General features: G+C 36.7%; 1 protein-coding gene across 1 annotated transcript in view; it reads left to right on the top strand.

Moving 5' to 3' along the window:
- The window catches only part of LOC146474584 (uncharacterized), a 37,150-nt gene that overhangs the window by 8,222 nt on the left and 4,369 nt on the right, over positions 1 to 24,559 (top strand). The window contains exons 5-6 of the mRNA XM_085116924.1: positions 3,373 to 3,489; positions 19,926 to 20,174. Coding sequence (XP_084973050.1) covers positions 3,373 to 3,489; positions 19,926 to 20,174 — 366 coding nt within the window. The remainder of the gene's footprint in view (positions 1 to 3,372; positions 3,490 to 19,925; positions 20,175 to 24,559) is intronic.

The following is a 24,559-nucleotide window of genomic DNA, read 5'->3' as shown; positions in this document are numbered from 1 at the left end:
TGTTGACAAAACTCTGCAGTTTTGCAAGATTTGTTTTTCTTGTAGTGTTGACACTGCAACTTGTTTAACTTTAATAAGCTTAATACTGTTAACTTCAAAGCAGTTTTTTTAGCTCATATTTTCGGTCCATGTTCTTTATTTCTCTTGGAGTCAGTTTATTTTTTAATCTCGTCCATTTTCCTTTATTTAAGAAGACTTGATTCTTAGTTAAAATAGTCAGTCAAACCCGAAACGTCTCGCAACACTGTATCGTTGGCATTCACTACTAACAAATTTTTCTCGGATATATTCCTAATTTTAGCATTTATTTGACAATCTTGACAGAGAACAAACAAAATACTTAAAACAATAGCATATAACGAACATTTTTCACTGAAAGTCTTTTCAAAGAAAGTTAAAACCGAATGTAAAATTTTAAAAAGTGTGATTTCATCTTCATCAAACAAAGCTTACGCAAAACATTTATTTGCTGTTTGTGCGAATTTTTCAAAGATTGTCGTTTTGTTTACTTCTGAACTGATTGCTTTGAATTATCACAGTTTCTTAATTTAGATTTATTACTCCAGTATACATTTGGACGCTATTTTATGGTTAGGTCTACCCTTTTCCTGAGGTTTACGTATGGCTTTCTTGATAAGCAAAATTTACTAGACATTGACAGTGCTACGTAGCGCGCGTTGACTGTTCACAAACCAGTTCGCCTTGATCTGTCTTAAAAACTAAAAAGAATGATAAAAAACAATATCATTTTGAATCCATTGAACCAAACTCAATGTAAATGTCGTTTTTGAACGTGAAGAAAACTACCGCAACTCGATAAATAGGCGATCCTGTCCCGAATATTTACCTACAGAGCACATAAGTTTAATACTTGGATATTTTTTGAAGCCCACACTCATGTAATCATGTACCTTAGAATGACAGTTGTACTGAATTTTTTTCCCGGGTGGGGGAGGGGGGTTGTTAGGGAATTTGCAAAGCCTTTGAAAATACAAGTGAAAATTAATCCTTAATCTATGAGGAATCATTGTGCTTTTATAACAAAGAGGGCAAAATTTTCTTAAAACCATCAAGGAACTTCATAAAATAGTCAATAAAACACTCACCGTAAGCAGGCAAACAAACAAATTATTTAATTTTTTTCGTAACGTACAAAACAAACAAAACTGACGAGAAGAGTTACCATTACATATGTGTAATTAAGAGAGAATACAATTTTAATTCAGGAGCAAACTAACAACGATAAAGCTTAATGTTAGGCATTAATTATTAAATTGTTCACCTGCGCTGTGAAGAATCCTACTGCTTGAAAATCACAGAAATATAGATCAATAAAAATAGCAAACGGTGCATCCAAAGAAGGAACTTGCGGAGTAATTTCTTCCACTAAATTTGACCTGTTCGTTCCTCCCATCAAAAGGACACTGTTATGCTCGGTTATCGTTCGTTATAAGAAGAAGTAGCGAGGTAAAAGCACTAATGGTCGCCATGACTGATTTCAGGTTCATAGCCAAACAAATGCCGATCGAATCCAAGTTTCTTGATTTCCATGTATTTTTGAACCCGGTTTAAAGAGTCGAAGTCCAAAGAACCTCAAAGAACTCGTTGATTTTGGGTACAAAATGAAGAAACCAACAAAATGTAGAACTGGCGTGCTCAGCCAATGAGAAGCGAGTATTTTCACCGATCGACTCATCAGGAGTAAATAATTTTGCCCTCGATGAAAGGAAACTTAAGAAAAAATGCCCTCTGTTACAACAAATCAGCATTCAGAAATTTTTCCACCTGTACTACATTGTTATTGTTGAAGAGCAGTTTGCTGCATATGCACTAACATATATGTAATTGCAGAAAGTATGAGGAACTTGTAAGGTTATTACGTTCATGAGATAAGCAGATTTCGATAAATGCTATGAAAGAAATTGAAGCTCCGCTTTTAGGCTTGGCTAAACATGTTATTATTATTATTATTTTTTTTTTATTATTATTTTTATTATTATTATTATTATTATTATTTTTGTAAATATTAAAATCTTTATTATAAAACCTCAATTAAAATCCTATTTACAATCAACCTGCTGTTACAAAAAATCCAATCAATTCATCAAAACACTATTCATTCACAAATTCTTAATAATAGAAGTAACTTAACCTTACATAAAAGAAGAGGAAATAGATATGATATAATTAATAATAAAAGTTCAAAATTCCATAAAATAAAGAATTCCATTATGCAGAAATATTAAGATCATACAATCGAATCATACTAATGACGGCTAAACCAGTGTCCATGTAAAGCCCTAAGTATAAAAGCGTATAGACACGTATTATTATTATTATTATTATTATTATTATTATTATTATTATTATTATTATTATTATTATTATTATTATTATTATTATTATTATTTATATTATAATTACTTTTTGGTGGGGCGGGGCTTTTTGATGAGAGATTTTAGTTTAACATCATAAATTTGATATGTTTGCACCTTTCCTTAGCATTTCGCTCTTAGTTTTAATAACTGATGAGTCAGCATGGATGATTTCATAAGTTTTTTTTTTTAAGAAATCGACAATTCAAAGATGGCGTATCCTACATTGTGGTTTTTCAAAGCAAAGGGCACGATTATCACGTAATATGGCATCATGAATTCTCTCTGTGAACCTCAAAGCACGAACATTTAAACGCTTTGAATTTTTCATTGTCGTAGCTTTAATGGTACTGTAGTGAGAACACTTTGTGTCCCCCTCAACCTTTAATGTATGTCTGCACCATATCGGATAGCTCGTGTGCCGGCACCAAAAACATATCGGATAGGGCTTCTGTTCACACACAAAACGCCAATTTCGGAACAGTTTTTGTGCCGGAGCGATGTGGCGCTGCTTCAGTCTTGAAAGTGAATCGTCACATATTCGATAGATTTTCGTAATACTTTCTTGAGTGGTGTGAACAGAGAATCGAAACGAAACGGAAGTCAACAACGGGGAACTAGGATTGGATTCTAGTGGAAAGATGGCGTCGTTGTTCTAGTTTTGGGCCACTTCTGTTCACACCATCCGGAGTATTTTTTACAACGGCATAAAATGCTATCCAGCATAGTGTAGACATAGCCTTAGGCTTAGACAAACAGCTCTGGCTAATAGAACGTGACTTTTAGTCGAGTCACAGTATCTGATCAAAATCTGATCAAAAAGTGAGATATGACAATCTTTTTTGCTGAGCATCTCGAGACTCGATGCCCCACAAACAAAACCATGCCCTAAGATTTCATGATTGGCAACGCGCTTAATAACAAAAACAATGAGATAGCTTTTTTAAGCGGTTATATTATCAATCTTATATTCTTGCTTCCTTTTCTGTTTAAAAAGGAAAGCCACCATGTGTTGGGGTAAAATGTGCTAACGGAGGAATATGCAAAAACATGGCAGATTGGACATTTCAATGCGAGTGTGTGAATGATCACTTTGGAGACCACTGCGAGCAAGGTAAGTGGAAACTGAACAACACCTCTATTTTTTTTTATTTCTTTTTCTTCTCTCTCTTTTTGTCTTTCTATCTGTCCGATTTTCAGTCTTATCTTTTACGTTTTCTAAAAGTTGTTTATTTTAATGTTCCAAAAAAATAAAAATGATAAGGAAAAAAGATTAAAAGACAATTCAAGAAATGAGAAGGCCAAATTTTGCGTTCATCAACCAAGGTTTATGTGGGAATGATTTCCACTGATTTTCTTAACATAAGAAAGAAATTATCTTTGAGTCTCAAGGTAATGTCTGTTTGTTTATTCCTCTAAGCCTCGTATCGAAGTACGAGTTTTAATGTATCGAAATTGGTCACTCCATGCTTAATAGAAATCGGTCGGCCTACCACTACTATCTAACACAGGCATAGTCGGAAAAAAGGAAATCCAGGTGGTCCTATCAGGAGTGGAGATTATTATATCGGATGCTCTACCACTGAGCTACAGGACACTCGTGGGAGCTAAGGCCATAAAACTAGGTTCATTGGACAAACATCCTGCATACAGACAGTGCTTGCCAACGGTGTTCACGGATTAAGACTAACGAAGTAAATATTTGCCTGGCACTGTGGACCGCAATAACACAGTTAATGAATAACAATGCATGACGGAAAATATCGCCTTTTTCCACATTCAAACACTACTTTATTCTCAGCGTTCTCTCTCTCACATACTCTTGAGATTGGGTACCGACAGTCTGGTCCTGTTGATGAATGTTCTAAAGAGAAAAAAGGGAAGGTTTGGGTAGGAAAAAAACAAACACAGGACGAATCTTGGACATTGGCGAAAGAGAGAACGCCAAGGCAAGAAATACTGTGAGCCGCATTTTATACTACAACACTTCGCTTGATCGACAGAATGGCATGGTTCATTTTGTCTCATCTCCTTTTAAATGTGAGAGGTAAGCCCGCTGAGAATAGTACTTTATTCTCAGCGTTCTCTCTCACACATACTCTTGAGATTGGACACCGACAGTCTCTTTGTTAAAGTGTGTTCTAAATTCTCAGATCACAGGATCAAAAAGCATTCCCGTTCTCAGGATCTCAAACTCAAGGCACCCCTTTCTAAAAAAACGCGGCTGGGTAGGCTCTACAGTGAGGGGCATGACGAGGTGGGGTGGGTGCATTCTCTGACTTTGCCCCACAAAGAAACGTAAACGGTCCAGGAGCGTATCAGATATAAACGGGGCAAAAGGTTTGCAAGACAGGTGATTGGGAAAAATACAAGGAGGTGGACTACTGCACTCGTACTTTTTTCCTTTGTAACAACCCTTAAACGGTCTAAGAGACTTCGTTACGTCTACACCGTTAATAATCCAATCGCGGACTTAAGAGAAGCGCTTATCGTGCATATTATCTAATAGTGCATTCCATTGTGGTGCATGGCAATGGAGCTCCCCTGCTCGGAAGTGATCTGGATCGCCGAAAACAAGGCGAGACATATCTGCAAATGAATTTTTCCTTGTAGCACCAGGCTGATATCCTCATAAAAGATTTGGGCATTGTTTGCCATCCCCTGGGCCTCATCAATAACAGATCCATCTGTGCTCATCCACTGCAATTTATTCATGGTAACCGTGTAAGGCGTGAAACCAGGACACTTTTCCCAGTCGTAAAAGCAAGAGGTCGGAAGCAAGAGTTAAAAGGAAAAGAGAAATTGAAATTGATGAGGGCCCAAGGAATGGCAAACTCAGCACCGGTAATCCAAGAGGGAAAATGAGCTTCCCTTTGAGAATGCCACCCGAGGGGGGGAAGATGTGACGGAAATAGATACACTCTGTTTTTTTTTTTTTTTATAAGAACGTCTAATTTTTGAGCTGAGGCTGAACGTTCTTATTTTTTTGTTTGCGATTTGAGGCTGAAATCGTTCTTAAGATGTTCTTAAATTACATGGTATACACTACATGTATTGCAATAAACGGCAATGCAGACGTGACCAGGAAACCTCTTAAAGTGCATTGCCTGCGGAGATATGTTATCAAGAACTGCTGATTATGACAAACCGAGATGTGTGTCACCATTGTTAATGTTATACAAAACATGCCCTTAAGTATTTTGGTTAATTTACATTTGTTACCTTGACTTTATATACAGATTAGCAAACCAAAAACGTTCTTAATCGACTCCTAGCCTGAAGAATGTTCTTAATACGTTCTTAAAATTTAGGTTAATCTCAGCCTCGACGTTCTTATAAAAAAGTTTCTTACAAAAAAAAAAAGAGTGTAATAATTGGTCTGCTACCAAGTAAACACTGCCAACCTATTGTCAATTGACTGTAGTTAGTTTTCCCAAATACGGCTTCCTTACGCCTAAACATGCGAAAAATGAATTTCAGTTCAGTTGAGTTCAAAATCCGCTTCCGGCCGGACGGAATTTTCCTTAACTTTGGAGGGCCGCGTATCAATCTACAGCCAGTCACGGATCTTGAAATAACATCTACTGCTTCTCTGTGTCTTCTTCTTCTATTCCACCGAAAAACATTCAAAACGTAAGTTACTTTTATACCCGAAACAGATCAAGAACAACATGCTATAAATGCAAATTTTTAACAACCAAATTTTCGAACTTAAATACCGGCAATTTTACCCATGGGCGATAACTTTTTTTTTTTTTTTTTTTTTTTTTTTTTTTTTTTTAATTATTTTATTATACAATACTTTCCTTACATTTACAATACTTACAATACAGTACAATATTGACATGCCAATAGAAGACTATGTTAGAAACTATTTAGTTAGATTAATTACAAAGAATTACAGTACTTTAGGTAATATCTGACGGTTTACATGTACCTTTTACAAAACGGTTCTACTAAACGTTACACTACTAACAAAGACAAAACTAAGAGAAACAGCACTAACAGATACGTTATTACTTAATAAGAGTAAGAAAAAAAAATTACACCAAAAGTGGAACATCAAGGAAAAAGAAACTAAAGGGCCAAGAAATAAAGGGTTAATTATTATTATTATTATTATTATTATTATTATTATTATTATTATTATTTATTTATTTATTTTTTTTTTTTGTTAAAGGAGAACCTTCAAATTATTCAAGTATAATCGTCTATTTTATGGGTTGTTTAAAGGAAAGATTAAGGAGTTATAATGACTGAAGTATTTGGTGCCACTTTTGCTGGAAAGCGTTTTGTGTTCCTGTAACAATAGAAACATGTTTTTCTACTTTTAAATTACATCTAACTTGATTAAGATATTCAATTAACGATGGTTTAACGTTCTTGTATTTGCAGGAGTAAATATAATATCTGCCAAGAAGTAAACAATGATTCAATAAGGAGGCGTTTTTATCTCCTTTAAGACCTAAACAGTGGCATAACGTTAAAACTTGTGAGGTTGGAATTAAATCAGCGGAAACGAAAAATAGTTCAACACTATTCCAAAAGGCCTGTGTGATCGGGCACTCCCAGAAAAGATGAAGCAATGTTTCCTGTGCTGTTTGACAGAAGCAACAGAGATTTGTTTCCGAAAGTTTAATTTTATACAAGAATGAATTTGTGGCGATTTTCCTATGGAGAAATTTGAACTGGAAGTTCCTTAGTTTCGTACTAACTGTACATAACCTAGGCAGTAGATAAATCGACTCCCAGTCCAAATTCTCCACGTTTTCAATTTCACAGTCCCTTAACCATTTCTTTTGGCTCCTTTCAGGGCGAGTACATTTTTTATTGATGAGGATTTTGTAGGCTGCCTGACTTGGTTTATTTGTTGAGTTTAGTATGTGGAGTACATTTTCTTGAATTTTTTTATCTGGCGATGTCAATTTTAAAGAACTCATAGCACTCCTGATTGCCGAAGTTACTCCACAGAATTCGAGGAAGGAAACAGGAAGGCAAAACTTGTCTTTAAAAGAGCTGTAGGTTAAAAGCCTTGAATCGCTTGTCATCAAATCATTGATTTTTAGCAACCCCGCATCAACCCATTGTTTATAGAAGATACTCTTGCCTGCGATTCTGATCAACGAGTTATTCCAAATATGGCCAGCACTAAATTCAGCTAGGGAGGCAAAGGAATCCTTATAGTTTAAGTCCGCCCACAATTCAATAAGTTCTTGGGTGAAAGCATCTTTTATATTGAGATTTCGGACATCTTTTGGTGACAAGTTACCGAGAAAAACCAACTTTCCGCCTACCTTAGACAAAAGAAAATCGAAAAAGCGCTTCCATTTAGATTTAGAGTCATTTGAAAGATATTTAAGTATCCATGATATTTTTAAAGCCTTATTAAATTCCAAAGGCTTTCTCAAAGTCAACAAAGAGAAGTAGCCCGGGAATGTTCTTTGACTCTGTGTATGAGATGACATTATTAATCAAGCAAATGTTTTCTGCAATGGAGCGCCCTTTCAAGAAGCCAGTTTGGTCGTTGTCTACTAAATTTTCCAAAACAACCTTAAGTCGAGAGGCAATCACCTTGGAAGCAATTTTGTAGTCACAGTTTAATAATGTAATGGGTCTCCAGTTTTTTAGTTCTTGTAGAGACTTGTCTTTCTTGGGTATCAAAGAAATGATACCCCTTCTTTGCGTTATAGCAAGCTTACCCTTCTGATAACTTTTGTTAAGGCAACTTACGAGGAAAGGAGAGACATCCCCCCAGAACACTTTATAAAATTCTGCTGGGAGGCCGTCCGTTCCAGGCGATTTATCGGATTCCATTGATTTTAGAGCCTCGAGGCATTCTTTTTCAGTCATCAGTCCTTCGCATTTTTGCTTATTGATCTCATCAAGTGTAGGGTGTTCCTGACTAAAAAACAGATCGTCAGAAGATGTCACTGCGTTGTTTTTTGAAGCGTAAAGCGTACTATAAAAGCAATTGCACTCTTCTAAAATATCTAAGTCGTTCGTAACATATGAACCGTTACTCGCCTTAATCTGCATTATTGTTTTCCTCCTACAATGCCTGTTCTCTAAATTCAAGAAATATTTGCTATTTTTCTCACCTTCATTGTACCATCTGGCCTTAGATCTAATTATGGCCCCTTTTGTTTTGTACTGCATGATACTCTCCAATTCATTTTTCTTCAATCTTATCTGTTCCTCAAGAACTTCTTTATCATTGTTTACATCCTGTTCCAATTGCCTTTCTAGGGCGGCTAACTCACGTTCAGTGTTTGCCTCTTTATTTTTCATCTTCTTCATTTTAGCTTTGGAATATTTCATTGAGGCATCTCTAATTTCAAGTTTCAACATTTCCCACAGCAACACTTCATCGACTCCTTCATCGTTTTCGTATTGGCTGACTGTTTCGGTGATTGTCGATTTGATAGCATTCACATAATCAACTTCACTCAAAAGCGCACAATTCAATTTCCAGAAACCTGGTCCTCTGGGATTTGAATGATAGTTGATGTCAATTTTACACATCGAATGATCGGTTTTGTACCCAGGAAGAATATCAGCATTTGAGATTCTTCCCGCGATACTTAAGCTAACCAAAAAGAAATCTAAACGACAATGTATTTCTGGTCTATTCCGTCTCCAAGTGTATCTTTTTTCCTCGGGGTTTAAGTCCCTCCATATGTCAATCAGATCCAAATTATTCTGAATAGATTTAAGTTCTTTCAAGGAATTCCAGTGTGTTGTTTGCTTCCCACCCTTTTTGTCTTTTAAAATATCCAAAACCAGATTGAAATCTCCGCCGAGAATAATTTCCTCGCATTTAAATGACAACATTTGTTCGCTCACTGTTTTAAAGAAAACTGGATCATCTGTATTCGGAGCGTAAATATTGCAGATCGTCAAGGTCAGCTCACCAACTTCCAAATCAACAATAATGTATCTGCCCTCTTTATCACAGAGCTGCCTCAAGATTTTGAAGGAAAAGTTGTTATTAAAAAGAATAGCGACACCTAATTTGTTGCTCATCAGACCACTGAATAAAGCTGAATAGCCCCATTCAGCTGCCCAATTCTCAGAAGACTTTTCCGTACAATGAACTTCTTGTAACATATAAATAGAAAAATTTTTCTTTTTAAGCCAATAAAATAATTCTCTCCTTTTTTCATCATTAGCTAAGCCTCGGACATTAAGCGAAGATAAAGTTATTTTAGCCATCTATAAAGAAGTAAAAGAGAAAAAACTATTGTAGGTACTCCGATATTTGCATACGTCATTCGTAGGGTTGTTAATCCTTTTGCAAAACTTGGCCATATACAAGACATACAGTGAAATAAAGACGAGTTTAAACAAATAGTTACATTAATTACAGAAAACATAAAAAGTATACTTAAGTTGGGTCCGGCTTAAAGGCTCCTGTAAAGACACTTGATACTCTGTTCACGGTTGCGGTCTGTATCTTTTACCATTTATGTACAGTTTGTCGTAAACCAGTTTTGTATCATGACCCTCCTTTGCTTCTTTCATTGCCTTGATTAAACCCTTCCGTATTTCAACGATCTCTCTCGGAAAATCCTGTGAAATGCCATAATTTGTGCCTGCTAGTGTACGGGCATTCGATAGTATGCGCTCCTTATCTTTGTGAAAGCTGAACTTTGCAATGATTGGGCGAGGTTTCTTGTCTTGCCTGACCTTGCCAAGGCGATGTGCCCGTTCGATCGGTATTTCATCAATTTCTTCCTCCATATTGAGGTTTCTTTCTAGGAAGGTGTATAGCAGAGTTTCTGTCGTGGAACTGGATTCTTGTCGCTCTTCGGGGATATTGTAGAAAATAAGATTATTCCGTCTGCTATGGCTTTCGAGCTTCACAGCACGTTCCTTTTCCACATCAACAGCTTGTGTTAATTTATTCACACTTTCGGTGAGCGTTGATAGCGTCTTCTGTTGAGCGTCGGCTTTCTCAGTCAAGGTCACTATGGACTTATGAGCAAACTCTAAGCTTTCTCTCAAATCGGAGTTTTTCTTTTATCGGGCGATAACTTAGATTATCATAAAATAACTTTCTATGGCATCACTGTGTACTTATAAATCATAATATCAAAACAAAGCTTTGGGTAAATTATTTTAAGTGACCCGCAGGGCCTCGAGTTTATCCCCAACCCTGTCGAAAATCTGGCATTCCGATTGTAAACAATGGCGTGACATAGCCGGTGACCGTGAACTACGAAAGCCAAAAGAGATTCAAAAACGTGCATCATTTTAAGACACAAAGATACGGAAAATAAGCTGATACCTTAATAAAAAATCCAACATAAGTTTTGGGCATCTTCTTCATCTATTCCCGCTCGATACAAGGATAACACGACGAGTTCGTTTTCTGTATCTCATGTTCATTTCAAGTACGTTTTATCAAAGAATTTAGCATCGAATTTTTCATTAACCCGCACCGATGTTATTTCTGTACTCTTACCCTCCGGATATAGAGAACTTCGACAAAACTATCCAGTTTACGAGTTAATAAACATTTCTACTTATTTTAATAAACAACTCGCAAGCTACGCTGTTGCGTGACAACCATGAACCGGAAGTGTCAACACAAAGATTTGTATGATTCAATGGCTTCTTCTCCTATGATGATTTGAAATTGGGGATAAAGACGATTTTAAGTGACTAGTTTTCGTAACTAATGTCCGTTTACTCCCATACTTTCGCACACAGAATAAATACTCTGAAACGAGCACATTATATTCGAAGTCCAACAAAGCATAACATCATCATTTTAAATGCCGTCAAATTTGGTCGGTATGTTAATCACACCTGATAAAGAGGAAACGACTTCTTTCAGGACAGAAACGAACAAAAACTAAAACTGAACATTGTGTCACAATTTTAAGTCACGAAGTAGCAATAAAGACATGCTACGGCTCCTACATTGGTATTTCTGTGTCTACCTTTACTCCTATTTATTTAAACTGCTGCTTATATTTGGCCCTAACTTACCGGGCCTGAATAAGTGTCTTTGATGACTAATGTTTCTCAACAGATAAGTCCTAATCGTCATCGTCTTGATATTTTCTGGCGTTGAAAACATGGCTGAATGGGCAAGAATGAGCTCAACCTCGTTCCCTGCATCTTGAAAACCAAAACATGACTTGTGCTGGTCAATATTCTTTGCACAGGACAGCAACGAAAATGGCCCACCAACTATCGACTTAAACTGTACTTAAACGAACACAAACTTCCATGCCCGCCGTTTTGTTTACAGTTCCTTGCCGTTTCTCTTGTGCAATATTTAAATTTATTGTATGGCTGGCTCCGCGAGCGTGCAAGATGAGTCAAATCCTGCGCTGTGATTGGCTACCCGAGCGGGCAAAATGGAGCTATCTTGCCCGCTCGGGATTACCCGTTGCCCGTCCGCTTGGCTTGGCAATCCCAACAACAATGCAAGCTTTTCTTCGATTTTCTCGTTGTTTTGGGGGAAAACGCTCACTAAAAAGTTCGGTAAACTTTCTCAACATCTACCTAAAGGAAAGGAAAGAGAATGGAATCGTCCTGGTGTAGTGAAAATTTTGTTTCAGCTACAATGAATGTGAGTTGAATCGGTGAGTTGCTCTACGTGTAGTATTTTAGATAGAGTTGATTTGGTAAAACTTATTGCCTCAAGTCGAGTGCCATTCTAGGTTTGCAATGACTGTATTTAAATCATAGCGTAGTGGAAGTTGCGTTAAGTGTTTAGAGCAGTTCAGAAAAGTATTTTTTTACAAGTTCGCCGAAGAAGCTCACGTTTTTAATTTAGCCGCGTCTTGCTTGTTGTAAACAACAAAATCTTGTCAAAGTTTCGCCCAGTTTTCTGATTCACCCACTCTTTTTTTCGGCTTATGTTTGCATATAATCTCAAAATCTATTGTTTCATTCAAGAATTAATGATTGGAAGCCGAAAACAGTGTAAAAATGTTTATTATTTACACCACCGCGCGATCGGCTGAAAATGGCGAGTTTGCCGGTTTCTATTAAAATCTTCCCGCTATTGCGAAAATCTAAATTTTTCGTTCTCAATAACTGTATACTTCCTTCAAGCCATTATAAAGTTAGAGCTCTAAGATAATTTAGGATTCCTTGTTTTCCACGATTACATGCTAATCCAAAAATGCACTGAAAATAAATCTTGCACCGGCCGGCTATGAAGTATTTCTTTCCGAGTAGAGCAGTTTCATGTCCTGTTCTGTTTTGTTGTTGTAGTTTTAACTTGAAGGTAAAGCCATATAATAAATCCTTTATTGATCAAACTTCTTCGGTCAAGATGGCTGGATATTGGCCTCGTTCTTTTTTTTGCGTTTTTATGGACCTCGACGAAAAAAGAACTTGGCCAATATCCAGCCATCTTGACCTCACGCTTGGTCAATAACGCATATTTATTCATAGGTCCAAAAATGCAATTACGACGTTCAAATATGGCCGTCGATAAAACCAGGAACAGGGAACATTGCGGAACATTCCGGAACATCCCGGAACACGAAAAAAAAATTAAGATAAAAAATAAATAATAATAATAATAATAATAATAATAATAATAATAATAATAATAATAATAATAATAATAATAATAATAATAATAATAAATTAAACAAAAATAAAGGAAAGAAATGAAAAAAAGGGTGTTTATTTATATCAAATGAAATTACATTGTATCCGAAAAAAATTCATATAAGAGGAAGTACGGAGTAGGTGGGACGGTAGTACAATGGGGTCTCTGTAAAACGCAGACCGGATGGCGGCGGATGGCGGATGGCGGATGATAAAATGCGGATAATAAAATGCGGATAATAACATGCAGATGACAAAAAAATTAAAATAATAAATAAATTGATTGATTAATTAATTAATTACAAATTTCCCACATTTTTTCTTTATGTATCGTCGGATCCGAAAAAAAAAAAAAGCACTTTCATCGAAGAAGAAGTACTTTTTGATCGGGATCCATACTTTTCAACTAAACATCACCACTACAGTCCTTTTTTTCCCCCATCTTTATTAGTAACTAACATTTTACAACGAAAACTAGACTACTACCACTACAGTACTTGATCGACACACCACCCTACCCTAAATAGTTGTCAATTTTCACCGAGCGTTTGTACGTGCACGGCACCTGTACGTAGAAAGCCTTGTTTAATAGCGTAAGTAATAGCTCGAGTGAATGAACCGCGCACCTGGGTTAACCGATGTCTGAGTTGTCGGAAGGCGACGCGGATTTGGGCCAGCCAACTTTTGTTTGGAAGAGGTGAGTTAAGTTAATGATTGGTTAAACTCAATCGATCTTCAACCTTTTTTTAAAGTCAGGCAATTTTTGTTAACCTTTTTTGTGTTCACTGTACATGTATGGTGAAAATGCTGGTCCAGCCCACGATGGTAGGGATTATTTATAGCTTTTGCGTTTTACAGTCAACCCAGGTCACGCGTGAACGATATTTTTGAAATTTGAACAGAGTTTTGAAATTTACATGTCATTTTAATTGAATATTTCAAGAATAACAATTGTTTCCCAAGTATTTTGAATCTTTTTTTCAGTTAATGCGTCTTTTTCGGAACGATTTCCAGAGAAATGTCCAACATTCCATTCACACGTCGGACATTACAAAGAGAAATTCGAATGTTCATTTCATTCTTGGAAATACTTTTCACGCGTGACCTGGGTTGACTGTAATGCATGTTACAAAATTGCGATAGTAGCATTTTAGTTGTAGCTTAGACTTGCTTACAAGTCGAGCTTAGAGAGCGCGAAGCGCGATCGTCAGAGCTCGAATGAGCGAGCGAGAGCTCGACTTGTTTCCCTTGCTGGAAATCGAATCAAGTGACGTCATTTTGGCGCGAACTTTTCAGGATGCTAAGTTGTCAAACTGTCAACTCAATGCATTTTTGTCATTTCAACGCATCTCTGGAAACGCCGACAATAGCATTGAAAAACTTTCTCAATGCGTTTCAAAACGTTGGGAATGTTTCCGAACGAAACCGAAATACGTTGAAAATCATTTAAATATTGGGCCAACGCATTTGCAAATCATTTTCAAACGTTGACAACGCAATTGAACAGTGAAAGGACAAGTCATTTTCTTTATCAGCCCCGCGAAACGACTGTATCGTACTACACACTGTTCATGCGAAGATTTTGTTACATTTTGATGACTGCAGAAATTATGTCGATTCGCTTCGCGAAGATTTTTAAAACGCTTTACTTCGAATGTACGAGTAATAATAATAATACCGGCTACTGCTAGCGCTGCTACTGCAATGATAAATTTTAAAATGAAAGCACTACACAGCATGATATGCAGAATGCTGTCTTGACGGAAAAACCTGGAAAACAACATAAAATGTATCGGCTCTAATGGGTTTCCTATTATATACCGAGCGAAATTCGGCCGTTTATAACTCGTTTGGGATAACGACCGAATCCGTATCGGTATATAACAACCGAACAAGTTAACGGCCGAAAAATGCTTGCTATATACCGAACAAGGTTGAGGCTTATCTCGTTATTATCAAAACACTCATTAAAAATGCAGCACATAACTCGGTCAGTAAAAGCCACAAAATACCGATCGATCGCCTCTTGATGTTGATGTCCGTACCAACCGGAACCAAGCAAACGGACATAACCTCTTTTCTTTCGCCGTGACGTAGAAAATCGAAAACGAATGGGGCCACCTCAAAGGTCAAGCTTTTTTTCCCGATCATCCTGTAGGCGCCGATAAAAACACGTTCTTTCCACAACAGTGACTTTCGATTACTTTGCGCTGATGTTCGCGGACATCTCTGTACTTTGCTTTTTGCAACCCATACACGAATTGCGTCGTTAAATGAACGTATAATCAGTGCGAGGAATTTAGAAGTTCTTGGTCGTAGACCGAAATAACAATCGCTATCGAAGAGCTAGTGTTGTATGTTCGAACAGCTTCGCGCGTGATCTGGTTATGATCTGCCTTGATTGACGTGTACTTTCATATCGCTGGTTCTGATTGGATAATGCTGCAGGAGGAAAATTCCTCCTGTAAATTTGGCGCGCGGCAAGTGATAAAAGTCGCTCGCGCCAGGTCCATTCAATGAGAAGCAAGCGAGCGACTTTGAGAAAGTCTAGTTGTAGCTTTGACCAATGTCTTCCGGCTTCTGTCGAGGTAAATCTTATTATCATTGTTTTACACGGCCACTGAAGGCTTAGGTTACCCCTAGACCCGCTCGTAGACAGTATATCGTAAGCAAAATAACTTACTTGATTTGCCGGTTAGTTCATTTTTAAACTACATCAAATCTTAACTAATCAAACATTGATTTGTGTTATGAGCTAAAGGTTCTTGTATTGCTTGAAACGCGAGCGAGATATTTCCGTTAAATCGATTTTAAGCCGCGTAAAAACAGCTTTCAGATGTAACCTCGCCAAAGCGGTTAGAAAAATTTGTTCCGGCTATTTCCTAGTGCAACTTCATAACATATAACAAACGGTCAAGCCATAGCGTAAGTCTTTCGGCATGAATCAGTACTTAATTTTCACGTAATTTTTACATAATTTTCTGAAAGGAATTGGGCGTAAGAAATTGTTTATTTATTTATTTATTATTTTAATTTTTTTTGTCATCCGCATTTTATTATCCGCCATCCGCCATCCGCCGCCATCCGGTCTGCGTTTTACAGAGACCCAGTACAATGGGGTATTGTAACTGACCACACTGAATGAAGGTAAAAAAACTTAGCACGACAGCGACATGATAGAGGTGCCGCATTCTGTTGATTCTCGGTTTGGTCTCTATCATATCACTGTCGTGTTAAGTTTTCTACGCAGTCCGATCAGCCTTGCAGAAATTTGAGTCATTTATATTTTTGGCTGATTAGATCTTTCACAGATCCTGCCTATACTTGCAGCATTTTCGTTGTGCGATTCCTTGCAGATTGTTTGCTTTTACAAAGCTGTTCTTAAACGCTTATAACTATTTTTCATATGAGCAAAGTTTCCTGTTAGGCCTGTTTGTTTTTAAGATAAAATCCATTGAAAATAGAATGGAAGGGCAGAGAAGTTTTCGTGGCTTTCGTTCGAAAAACGGGTCCAAGCTCCCGAACGACCAACAAAGGAGTACAAATACGGAATGTTAGGCCCTAGGCGAAGACGTGGGAAGCCCGGGAATGTTTTGGTACAAAGACTGCGCGAACGACTTTGAGTTCCACTCCGAACATCAGGAAATTGATGTTTTGGTCAGCCGAGCCGGAACTGATCCATTTCTGGCGTAGCGGACGATAAGCACGTGCTGCAAATGGCGGGAAAATACTTGCGCTTTCATTCAGTGTGGTCAGTTACAACACCCCCTTTATCGTAAGTACTTTTTTTTTTATCGTAGGTACTTCATATATCCCCTATTATAATACGGGATACATGAAGTACCGTTCCACCTACTCCGTACTTCTTATATGAATTTTTTTTTCGGATACAATGTAATCTCATTTTATATAAATATACACACTTTTGTTTTTTTTCATTTTTCCTTTATTTTTATTAGTATTATTATTATTATTATTATTAATATTATTATTATTATTATTATTATTATTATTGTTATTATTATTATTATTATTATTATTATTATTATTATTATAATTATTATTATTATTATAATTATTATTATTATTATTATTTATTTTTTTTTTTTTCGTGTTCCGGGATGTTCCGGAATGTTCTGGGATGTTCCATGTTCCTGATTCTATCGACGGCCTTCAAATGTACGACGTCACGACGTTCAAAAATCTAATTAGTTAATTACTTTCATCTTCACAGAAAGAATATTTCAGGATCAAAAAGCGCAACAAAAGAACATAATTATTAATAATAACACGAATATTGACCACTATCTTTTTTTCATTAAATTTGTTACGGCTTTTATTGTTATTACTTTTTCCCTTAGAACCGTTTAGAATTCTACCGAAATACATATTGGTCCGTAACGCTACCGAACTTTCAATTCAAAGATTTTTCTACTGTGAATGCAAAATGCTTCCTTTTAAATGTCGCTTCATGTTTTTTTTTTCCTAAAAAGAAAAACTATTTGTACCCGTGACAGTGTGTCACGCCATCCTTTTTTGCGCTTCGATGGCCAATTCTCAAGAAAATGCTGATAAATCTGAAGCCTAGCGAGTCATTTATTTTTATTTACCCAGAGCTATGTTTTTATATTATGATCAATAGGTATACAGTGAAGCCATAGAAAGTCATTATAGGGAAATCTAAGTTATCGCCCATGGGTAAAATTGGCAATGTTTTAGTGCTAAAATGTGGTTGCTGAAAATTTGCATTTATAGCATGCTCTTCTAAACCTATTTCAGACTTTAAAGTAACTTAGGTTTTAAATGTTGTTCCATAAAACAGAAGAAAAAGACCTAATAAAGCAATATATGTCGTTTGAAGTTCAGTAACAGTCTGTGGATTGATACGCGAGCCGTCGAAAGTTAAAAAAAATTCCATCCCTCCGGAAGCGGACTTTGAGCTCAACTGAGACAAAATCGTTTTTCGCATTTTTACGCGAAAGGAAGCGGTATTTGGAAAAACTAACTACTGCTCAGTTTGTTTCTCACAAGGTACTACCAATGAGCGAAATATGAACGAAATCGATTTTTTTCACTTGTGCCTCCGCTTGGTCAATATTTGTGGAAAGCCGTCCTTAAAAGTGCCCTGAAAGCGAGAAAGCTACACACAATCATAAGCACGTACATGTAATATGACTCAACTGAAAGTCAACTTCAAGTTGCCCGCAACGCTACACAGCTATTCACAGCAGGGCATAACATCGTTAAAAACAAACCTCTATGCGCCCACAGAGGTTAAACTACACGTTGTCAACGGGACATAACATCAATTATAGAAAGTCAACATCACTATGCCCGCAAAGCTAGAAAGCTATACGTTTTGAAGCAGGGCATAACATAACTAAAAACAAACTTCAAACTGCCCGAAAAGTAACCGAAGCGACACGTTAGGAGCAGGGGATAACATCAACTAGAAAGTGAACTGCATGTTGCCCGCAAAGCTGAAAAGCTATACGTTTCGAAGCAGGGCATAACATAACTAAAAACAAACTTCAAACTTCCCGAAAAGTAACCGAAGTTACACGTTAGGAGCAGGGCATAACATCATCTAGAAAGTCAATTGCATGTTGCCCGCAAAGCTTAAAAGCTATACGTTTTGAAACAGGGCATAACATAACTAAAACCAAACTTCAAACTGCCCGAAAAGTAACCGAAGCTACACGTTAGGAGCAGGGCATAACATCAACTAGAAAGTGAACTGCATGTTGCCCGCAAAGCTAAAAAGCTATACGTTTCGAAGAAGGGCACAACATGAATGGAAACAAACTTAAAACGCAAGCAACGCAGCTAAGCTACACGTTATCAGCAGGGCATAAAACAACTGGAAATTAATCTTAAAATTGCCCGCAAAGCTAGAAAGGTATACGTTTTGAAGCGGAGCATAACATGAACGGAAAACAAACTTAATGCCGCAGTGGGAATACGAAATGCAAAAACACGTGTGCGATACTAGAGTAAGAAGAAACATAGAAAAAACCTCCAAAGTGACCTCTTCTCCTGCGGCGTTTTGAGGGTTTGGATTAGCAGGTTCCTTTTGGTTTGTGCAGGCGGAAGCGGCTGGACAACAGCGGCCGCTTGAGCAGCTCGAAGGCTTTCGTTTGCCGGGACTTGTACATGTACATCAGGATCAGCCATTCAGCTAATTCACTATGATGGAAACAATTTTCACGTGCTGTGTTATGGTAGTCCTCGTTTCAAACGTTACTGAGTTTATCAGTTATAATTACTTTTCCTTATTGCTTACACATATGAGTCCTTACAGCCACTGACCTACTTTTTAAAGTCCACGCAAAATTGTTGTAACTTAAGCGCGAGGTATCCCTTTTAGTAATGCACGTTTATTGGCGTATCGCTCTATTCTCCTTTCTTCCCTTGATGTTCACTCTTCGTGGACGGACTCTTTTTGTCTTCTGTGGCCAGAAAATGGGAAGGGAGGACGAAACTTGGAGGATGGATGTTACATTTCAAGATATGTCTGTTGAGGTCCACATCGGGAGGTGATGACTAAATTATTGCCAGATAAATGTTTGAAAAATTCACGAAGTTCTGTCCCGCTCGCTGTAATATTAAAGAACTTTGTATTGCAAATAAAGGATTGTAAAGAAAGTTGCAGAGTCCGTGCGGCAAGATAAAATGGAATATTGACAGAATAAATTTAAAATTCGTATGCGTCTTTGTCTTGGGAATAAAGCTAGAGATTTGCTAATTTGTTTTTGCGGCTCAATGGCAATATATTTTGTCCAAAATATTCTTTCAACAGTTTTTTATTGTGCGATTTCTGTTTAAGGTAACCTTTTTGACTCTCGAACAGAGAGTACAACTGAAATTTGTCTTTCTCATAATTTACGTAGCTGACAAACAAATTTCATATTTCAGTTTACATGACAGCATCATCATCGCTTTATATCACGTTTAATTTTTTTTTTTTTTTAGCCGGATTAGCCGGATTTGCAACACATTCAGCCATCCTGAAAAAGAACGACAAATACCTGACAGCATTGAACACCTGGCTGCATCCCGTAGTGCAAAACAAGTCATCTCCCTGGGAGATATGTTGGCGTGCGTCTGTTAATGGTTGGGCTGCATCAACCTTTCACCACTGGTGCGATAACAGGGGTCCTACTGTGACGATAATAAAGGTCGGCCGGTATATATTTGGAGGATACACCAGTATCTCATGGAGTAAGTGGCATGTTATTCATTTATCCATCCATCCATCCATCCATCCATCCATCCATCCGTCCGTCCGTCCGTCCGTCCGTTCGTCCGTCCGTCCGTCCGTCCGTCCGTTCGTTCGTTCGTTCGTTCGTTCATTCATTCATTCATTTTAGTGATAGGCAATTTTCATGATGGCGTCATTTTACTACAACTACCAGAATTCATTTCGTTTTCCTTTTCAAATGTAAATTTTGTAATCCCAGTGGACAGCAAAGAACAATAGCTCTAATTAGCATTAGAAAAGAAAAACCAGAAGGATTCTGGTAGCTGTAGTAAAATGACGCCATAATGAAAATGTCCTATTGTTAATTACTTATTTAGTTAGTACCTCTCCACGGTAATTTCCATTTTATGAACAACATCGAACGAAACTCTATTAAAATGGTAATAAACTGAATTCTTACTGAACTTGAAAGCCCTTAATCATTTTAAACTTAAAATCCAAACTTCACTTTAAGCCTGTGAGCAGAGGTCTCCAACTTCCTTTCGGCGAGGGAAAAAAACCATAGCGGCTGCGCATTCTCGTCCCCAGTATTTCTCGGCGTATTATTTTTTGTGATTTCGCTGGAGCTGATCGCGCTCAGCCCCAGGTCTCTCGGTAACATAAGGTTCGGACGGCTCAATAAATGAGTAAGGCCCTGGGAATAAAACTGGTCTGCTTGCACGATGGTCGACTGTAGTTGATGTGAGAACAGCTCTTTGAAAATTACTGTGAAGTGACTTGACTGGAAACTACTTTGTAAGTGAAACGGTGTCAGTCTAATTTATGTGCATGTCTCGGTTTAGATGCTATTGTATCTCTTGTCTAAACACGGGAGAAAGCAAAATGGTGCAAACCGAAGTCTAAATCAATGTGGTGTGCTTTCTTTACTGAGGCATTTATTAGCTAACAAGCGCGTCCCAAATAATATCAAATGAAAAAGAGGAAAACAGAAACTTTAAACTACAACAAACAAGAGAATTTAAAATTAAAACTATACGAATTCAAATAAACAAACAAACGAGTAACTAATAGCGGAGCTCCGCGCGCCGTAGGCGCGCGCGTGGAGCCCCAATGATAAGAGATTTTGGTAAACCCATGTATGTGAAAAATTTTGGTTATGACGTCACTGTTTGTCCGGCGTACGTACGTCCGCCCCTCTATGTAAGCCATTGTGAAATGTCACACTCAACCTGTGCAGCAACCTGCGTTTTTTCGGCGGGAAGTGGGATGGCTTACTTCTTTTAGAAACAAACGAGAATTTTGAAGAACTCTGATTTCTTGTATTCGTTGAATATGTTATAAAACTACATATGCCGAGAAAGCAGGCGACTAATAAGCAAATGTGAACCCCGAGAGCGACCAACAAACAGGCGAAATGTCAGTTGAAAACACACATGTGGTGAGCTGGGTGAGTAAGCAACTCGCAAGTCGCATAGAAATTAAATGCATTTTTGAAGGCAACTGTCGATAATTTTCCATATCTAACAACATACTTCAAATTATACACAAATACTTGAATCGTTGACATACGACAAATATTCGTGGATAAATTAATTTTGAACAGTCATAGAGCTATTCACAGAGTTATGTTTTGTGTTGGACTTGTGTAATTCATTCGCAGGGCCAATTATAAACACGCAGTAAACGTTTAAATATTTCGGACCACAACCAAACATTATTTTTCCTGTATTCTCCTTTTGTTAACGTTTACTTATAGACTTGAATTATTTCTGTAGGAGAAATATTCACAGAGTTATGTGTTGTTTTGAACATTTTGTGTTGGACTTCTCTAATTCATTCGCCATTCGCAGCGCATAAGTTTTGTAAACACACTCTAATTTCAAGCGCTCACTGAAATATTTCGGACCACAACTTAACCTTATTATTTTTCCTGTATCCTCCGTTTGCTAACGTTTACTTAGAGACTATAGTTATTTCTGTAAGACAAATATTCACAGACTTATGAATTGTTTTGAACATTTTGTGCTGGACTTCTCTAATTCATTCGTAATTCGCAGCGCATAAGTTTTGTAAACACGCTCTAATTGGTCACTGAAATATTTTGGGCCACAACCAAACATTATTTTTCCTGTATTTTCCGTTTGTTTACGTTTACTTAGAGACTAGAATTATTTCTGTAACAGAAATATTCACAGAGTTATGAATTGTTTTGAAAATTTTGTTCTGGACTTGCCTAATTCATTCCCAATTCACAGCGCATAAGTTTTGTAAACACGCTCTAATTTTAAGCGCTCACTGAAATATATCGGACCACAACCAAGCACTATTTTTTCCTGTATTATCCGTTTGTTAACGTTTACTTGGAGACTACAATTATTTCTGTAGAAGAAATATTCACAGAGTTATGAATTGTTTTGAACATTTTGTGTTGGGCTTCTCTAATCCATTCGCCATTCGCAACGCATAAGTTTTGTAAACACGCTCTAATTTTAAATTAAAGCGCTCACTGAAATATTTCGGGCCACAACCAAACATTATTTTTCCTGTATTATCCGTTTGTTAACGTTTACTTAGAGACTACAATTATTTCTGTAAGAGAAATATTTACAGAGTTATGAATTTTTTTGAACATTTTGTGTTGGGCTTCTCTAATCCATTCGCCATTCGCAACGCATAAGTTTTGTAAACACGCTCTAATTTTAAATTAAAGCGCTCACTGAAATATTTCGGGCCACAACCAAACATTATTTTTTCCTGTATTCTCCGTTTGTTAAAGTTTACTAAGAGACTAGAATTATTTCTGTAAGAAAAATATTCACAAAGTTATGAATTGTTTTAAACATTTTGTGTTGGGCTTCTCTATTTATTCACAGTTAGCCATTCGCAGCGAATAAGTTTTGTAAACACGCTCTAATTTTAAATTAAAGCGCTCACTGAAATATTTCGGGCCACAACCAAACATTATTTTTCCTGTATTATCCGTTTGTTAACGTTTACTTAGAGACTACAATTATTTCTGTAAGAGAAATATTTACAGAGTTATGAATTTTTTTGAACATTTTGTGTTGGGCTTCTCTAATCCATTCGCCATTCGCAACGCATAAGTTTTGTAAACACGCTCTAATTTTAAATTAAAGCGCTCACTGAAATATTTCGGGCCACAACCAAACATTATTTTTTCCTGTATTCTCCGTTTGTTAAAGTTTACTAAGAGACTAGAATTATTTCTGTAAGAAAAATATTCACAAAGTTATGAATTGTTTTAAACATTTTGTGTTGGGCTTCTCTATTTATTCACAGTTAGCCATTCGCAGCGAATAAGTTTTGTAAACACGCTCTAATTTTAAATTAAAGCGCTCACTGAAATATTTCGGGCCACAACCAAACATTATTTTTCCTGTATTATCCGTTTGTTAACGTTTACTTAGAGACTACAATTATTTCTGTAAGAGAAATATTTACAGAGTTATGAATTTTTTTGAACATTTTGTGTTGGGCTTCTCTAATCCATTCGCCATTCGCAACGCATAAGTTTTGTAAACACGCTCTAATTTTAAATTAAAGCGCTCACTGAAATATTTCGGGCCACAACCAAACATTATTTTTTCCTGTATTCTCCGTTTGTTAAAGTTTACTAAGAGACTAGAATTATTTCTGTAAGAAAAATATTCACAAAGTTATGAATTGTTTTAAACATTTTGTGTTGGGCTTCTCTATTTATTCACAGTTAGCCATTCGCAGCGAATAAGTTTTGTAAACACGCTCTAATTTTAAATTAAAGCGCTCACTGAAATATTTCGGGCCACAACCAAACATTATTTTTCCTGTATTATCCGTTTGTTAACGTTTACTTAGAGACTACAATTATTTCTGTAAGAGAAATATTTACAGAGTTATGAATTTTTTTGAACATTTTGTGTTGGGCTTCTCTAATCCATTCGCCATTCGCAACGCATAAGTTTTGTAAACACGCTCTAATTTTAAATTAAAGCGCTCACTGAAATATTTCGGGCCACAACCAAACATTATTTTTTCCTGTATTCTCCGTTTGTTAAAGTTTACTTAGAGACTAGAATTATTTCTGTAAGAAAAATATTCACACAGTTATGAATTGTTTTGAACATTTTGTGTTGGGCTTCTCTATTTATTCACAGTTAGCCATTCGCAGCGAATAAGTTTTGTAAACGCGCTCTAATTTTAAATTAAAGCGGTCACTGAAATATTTGGGACCACAACCAAACATTACTTTTCCTGTATTATCCGTTTGTTAACGTTTACTTAGAGACTACAATTATTTCTGTAAGAGAAATATTTACAGAGTTATGAATTGTTTTGAACATTTTGTGCTGGACTTGTGTAATTCGTTCGCAATTGTCAGCGTATAAGTTTTGTAAACACGTTTTAA

Source organism: Pavona decussata, unplaced genomic scaffold, assembly GCF_977016875.1.
Source record: "Pavona decussata unplaced genomic scaffold, jaPavDecu1.1 SCAFFOLD_88, whole genome shotgun sequence".
Lineage (NCBI taxonomy): Eukaryota > Metazoa > Cnidaria > Anthozoa > Scleractinia > Agariciidae > Pavona > Pavona decussata.
Note: the sequence above shows the minus strand (reverse complement) of the source record. Positions and strands in the feature narration are given on the sequence as shown.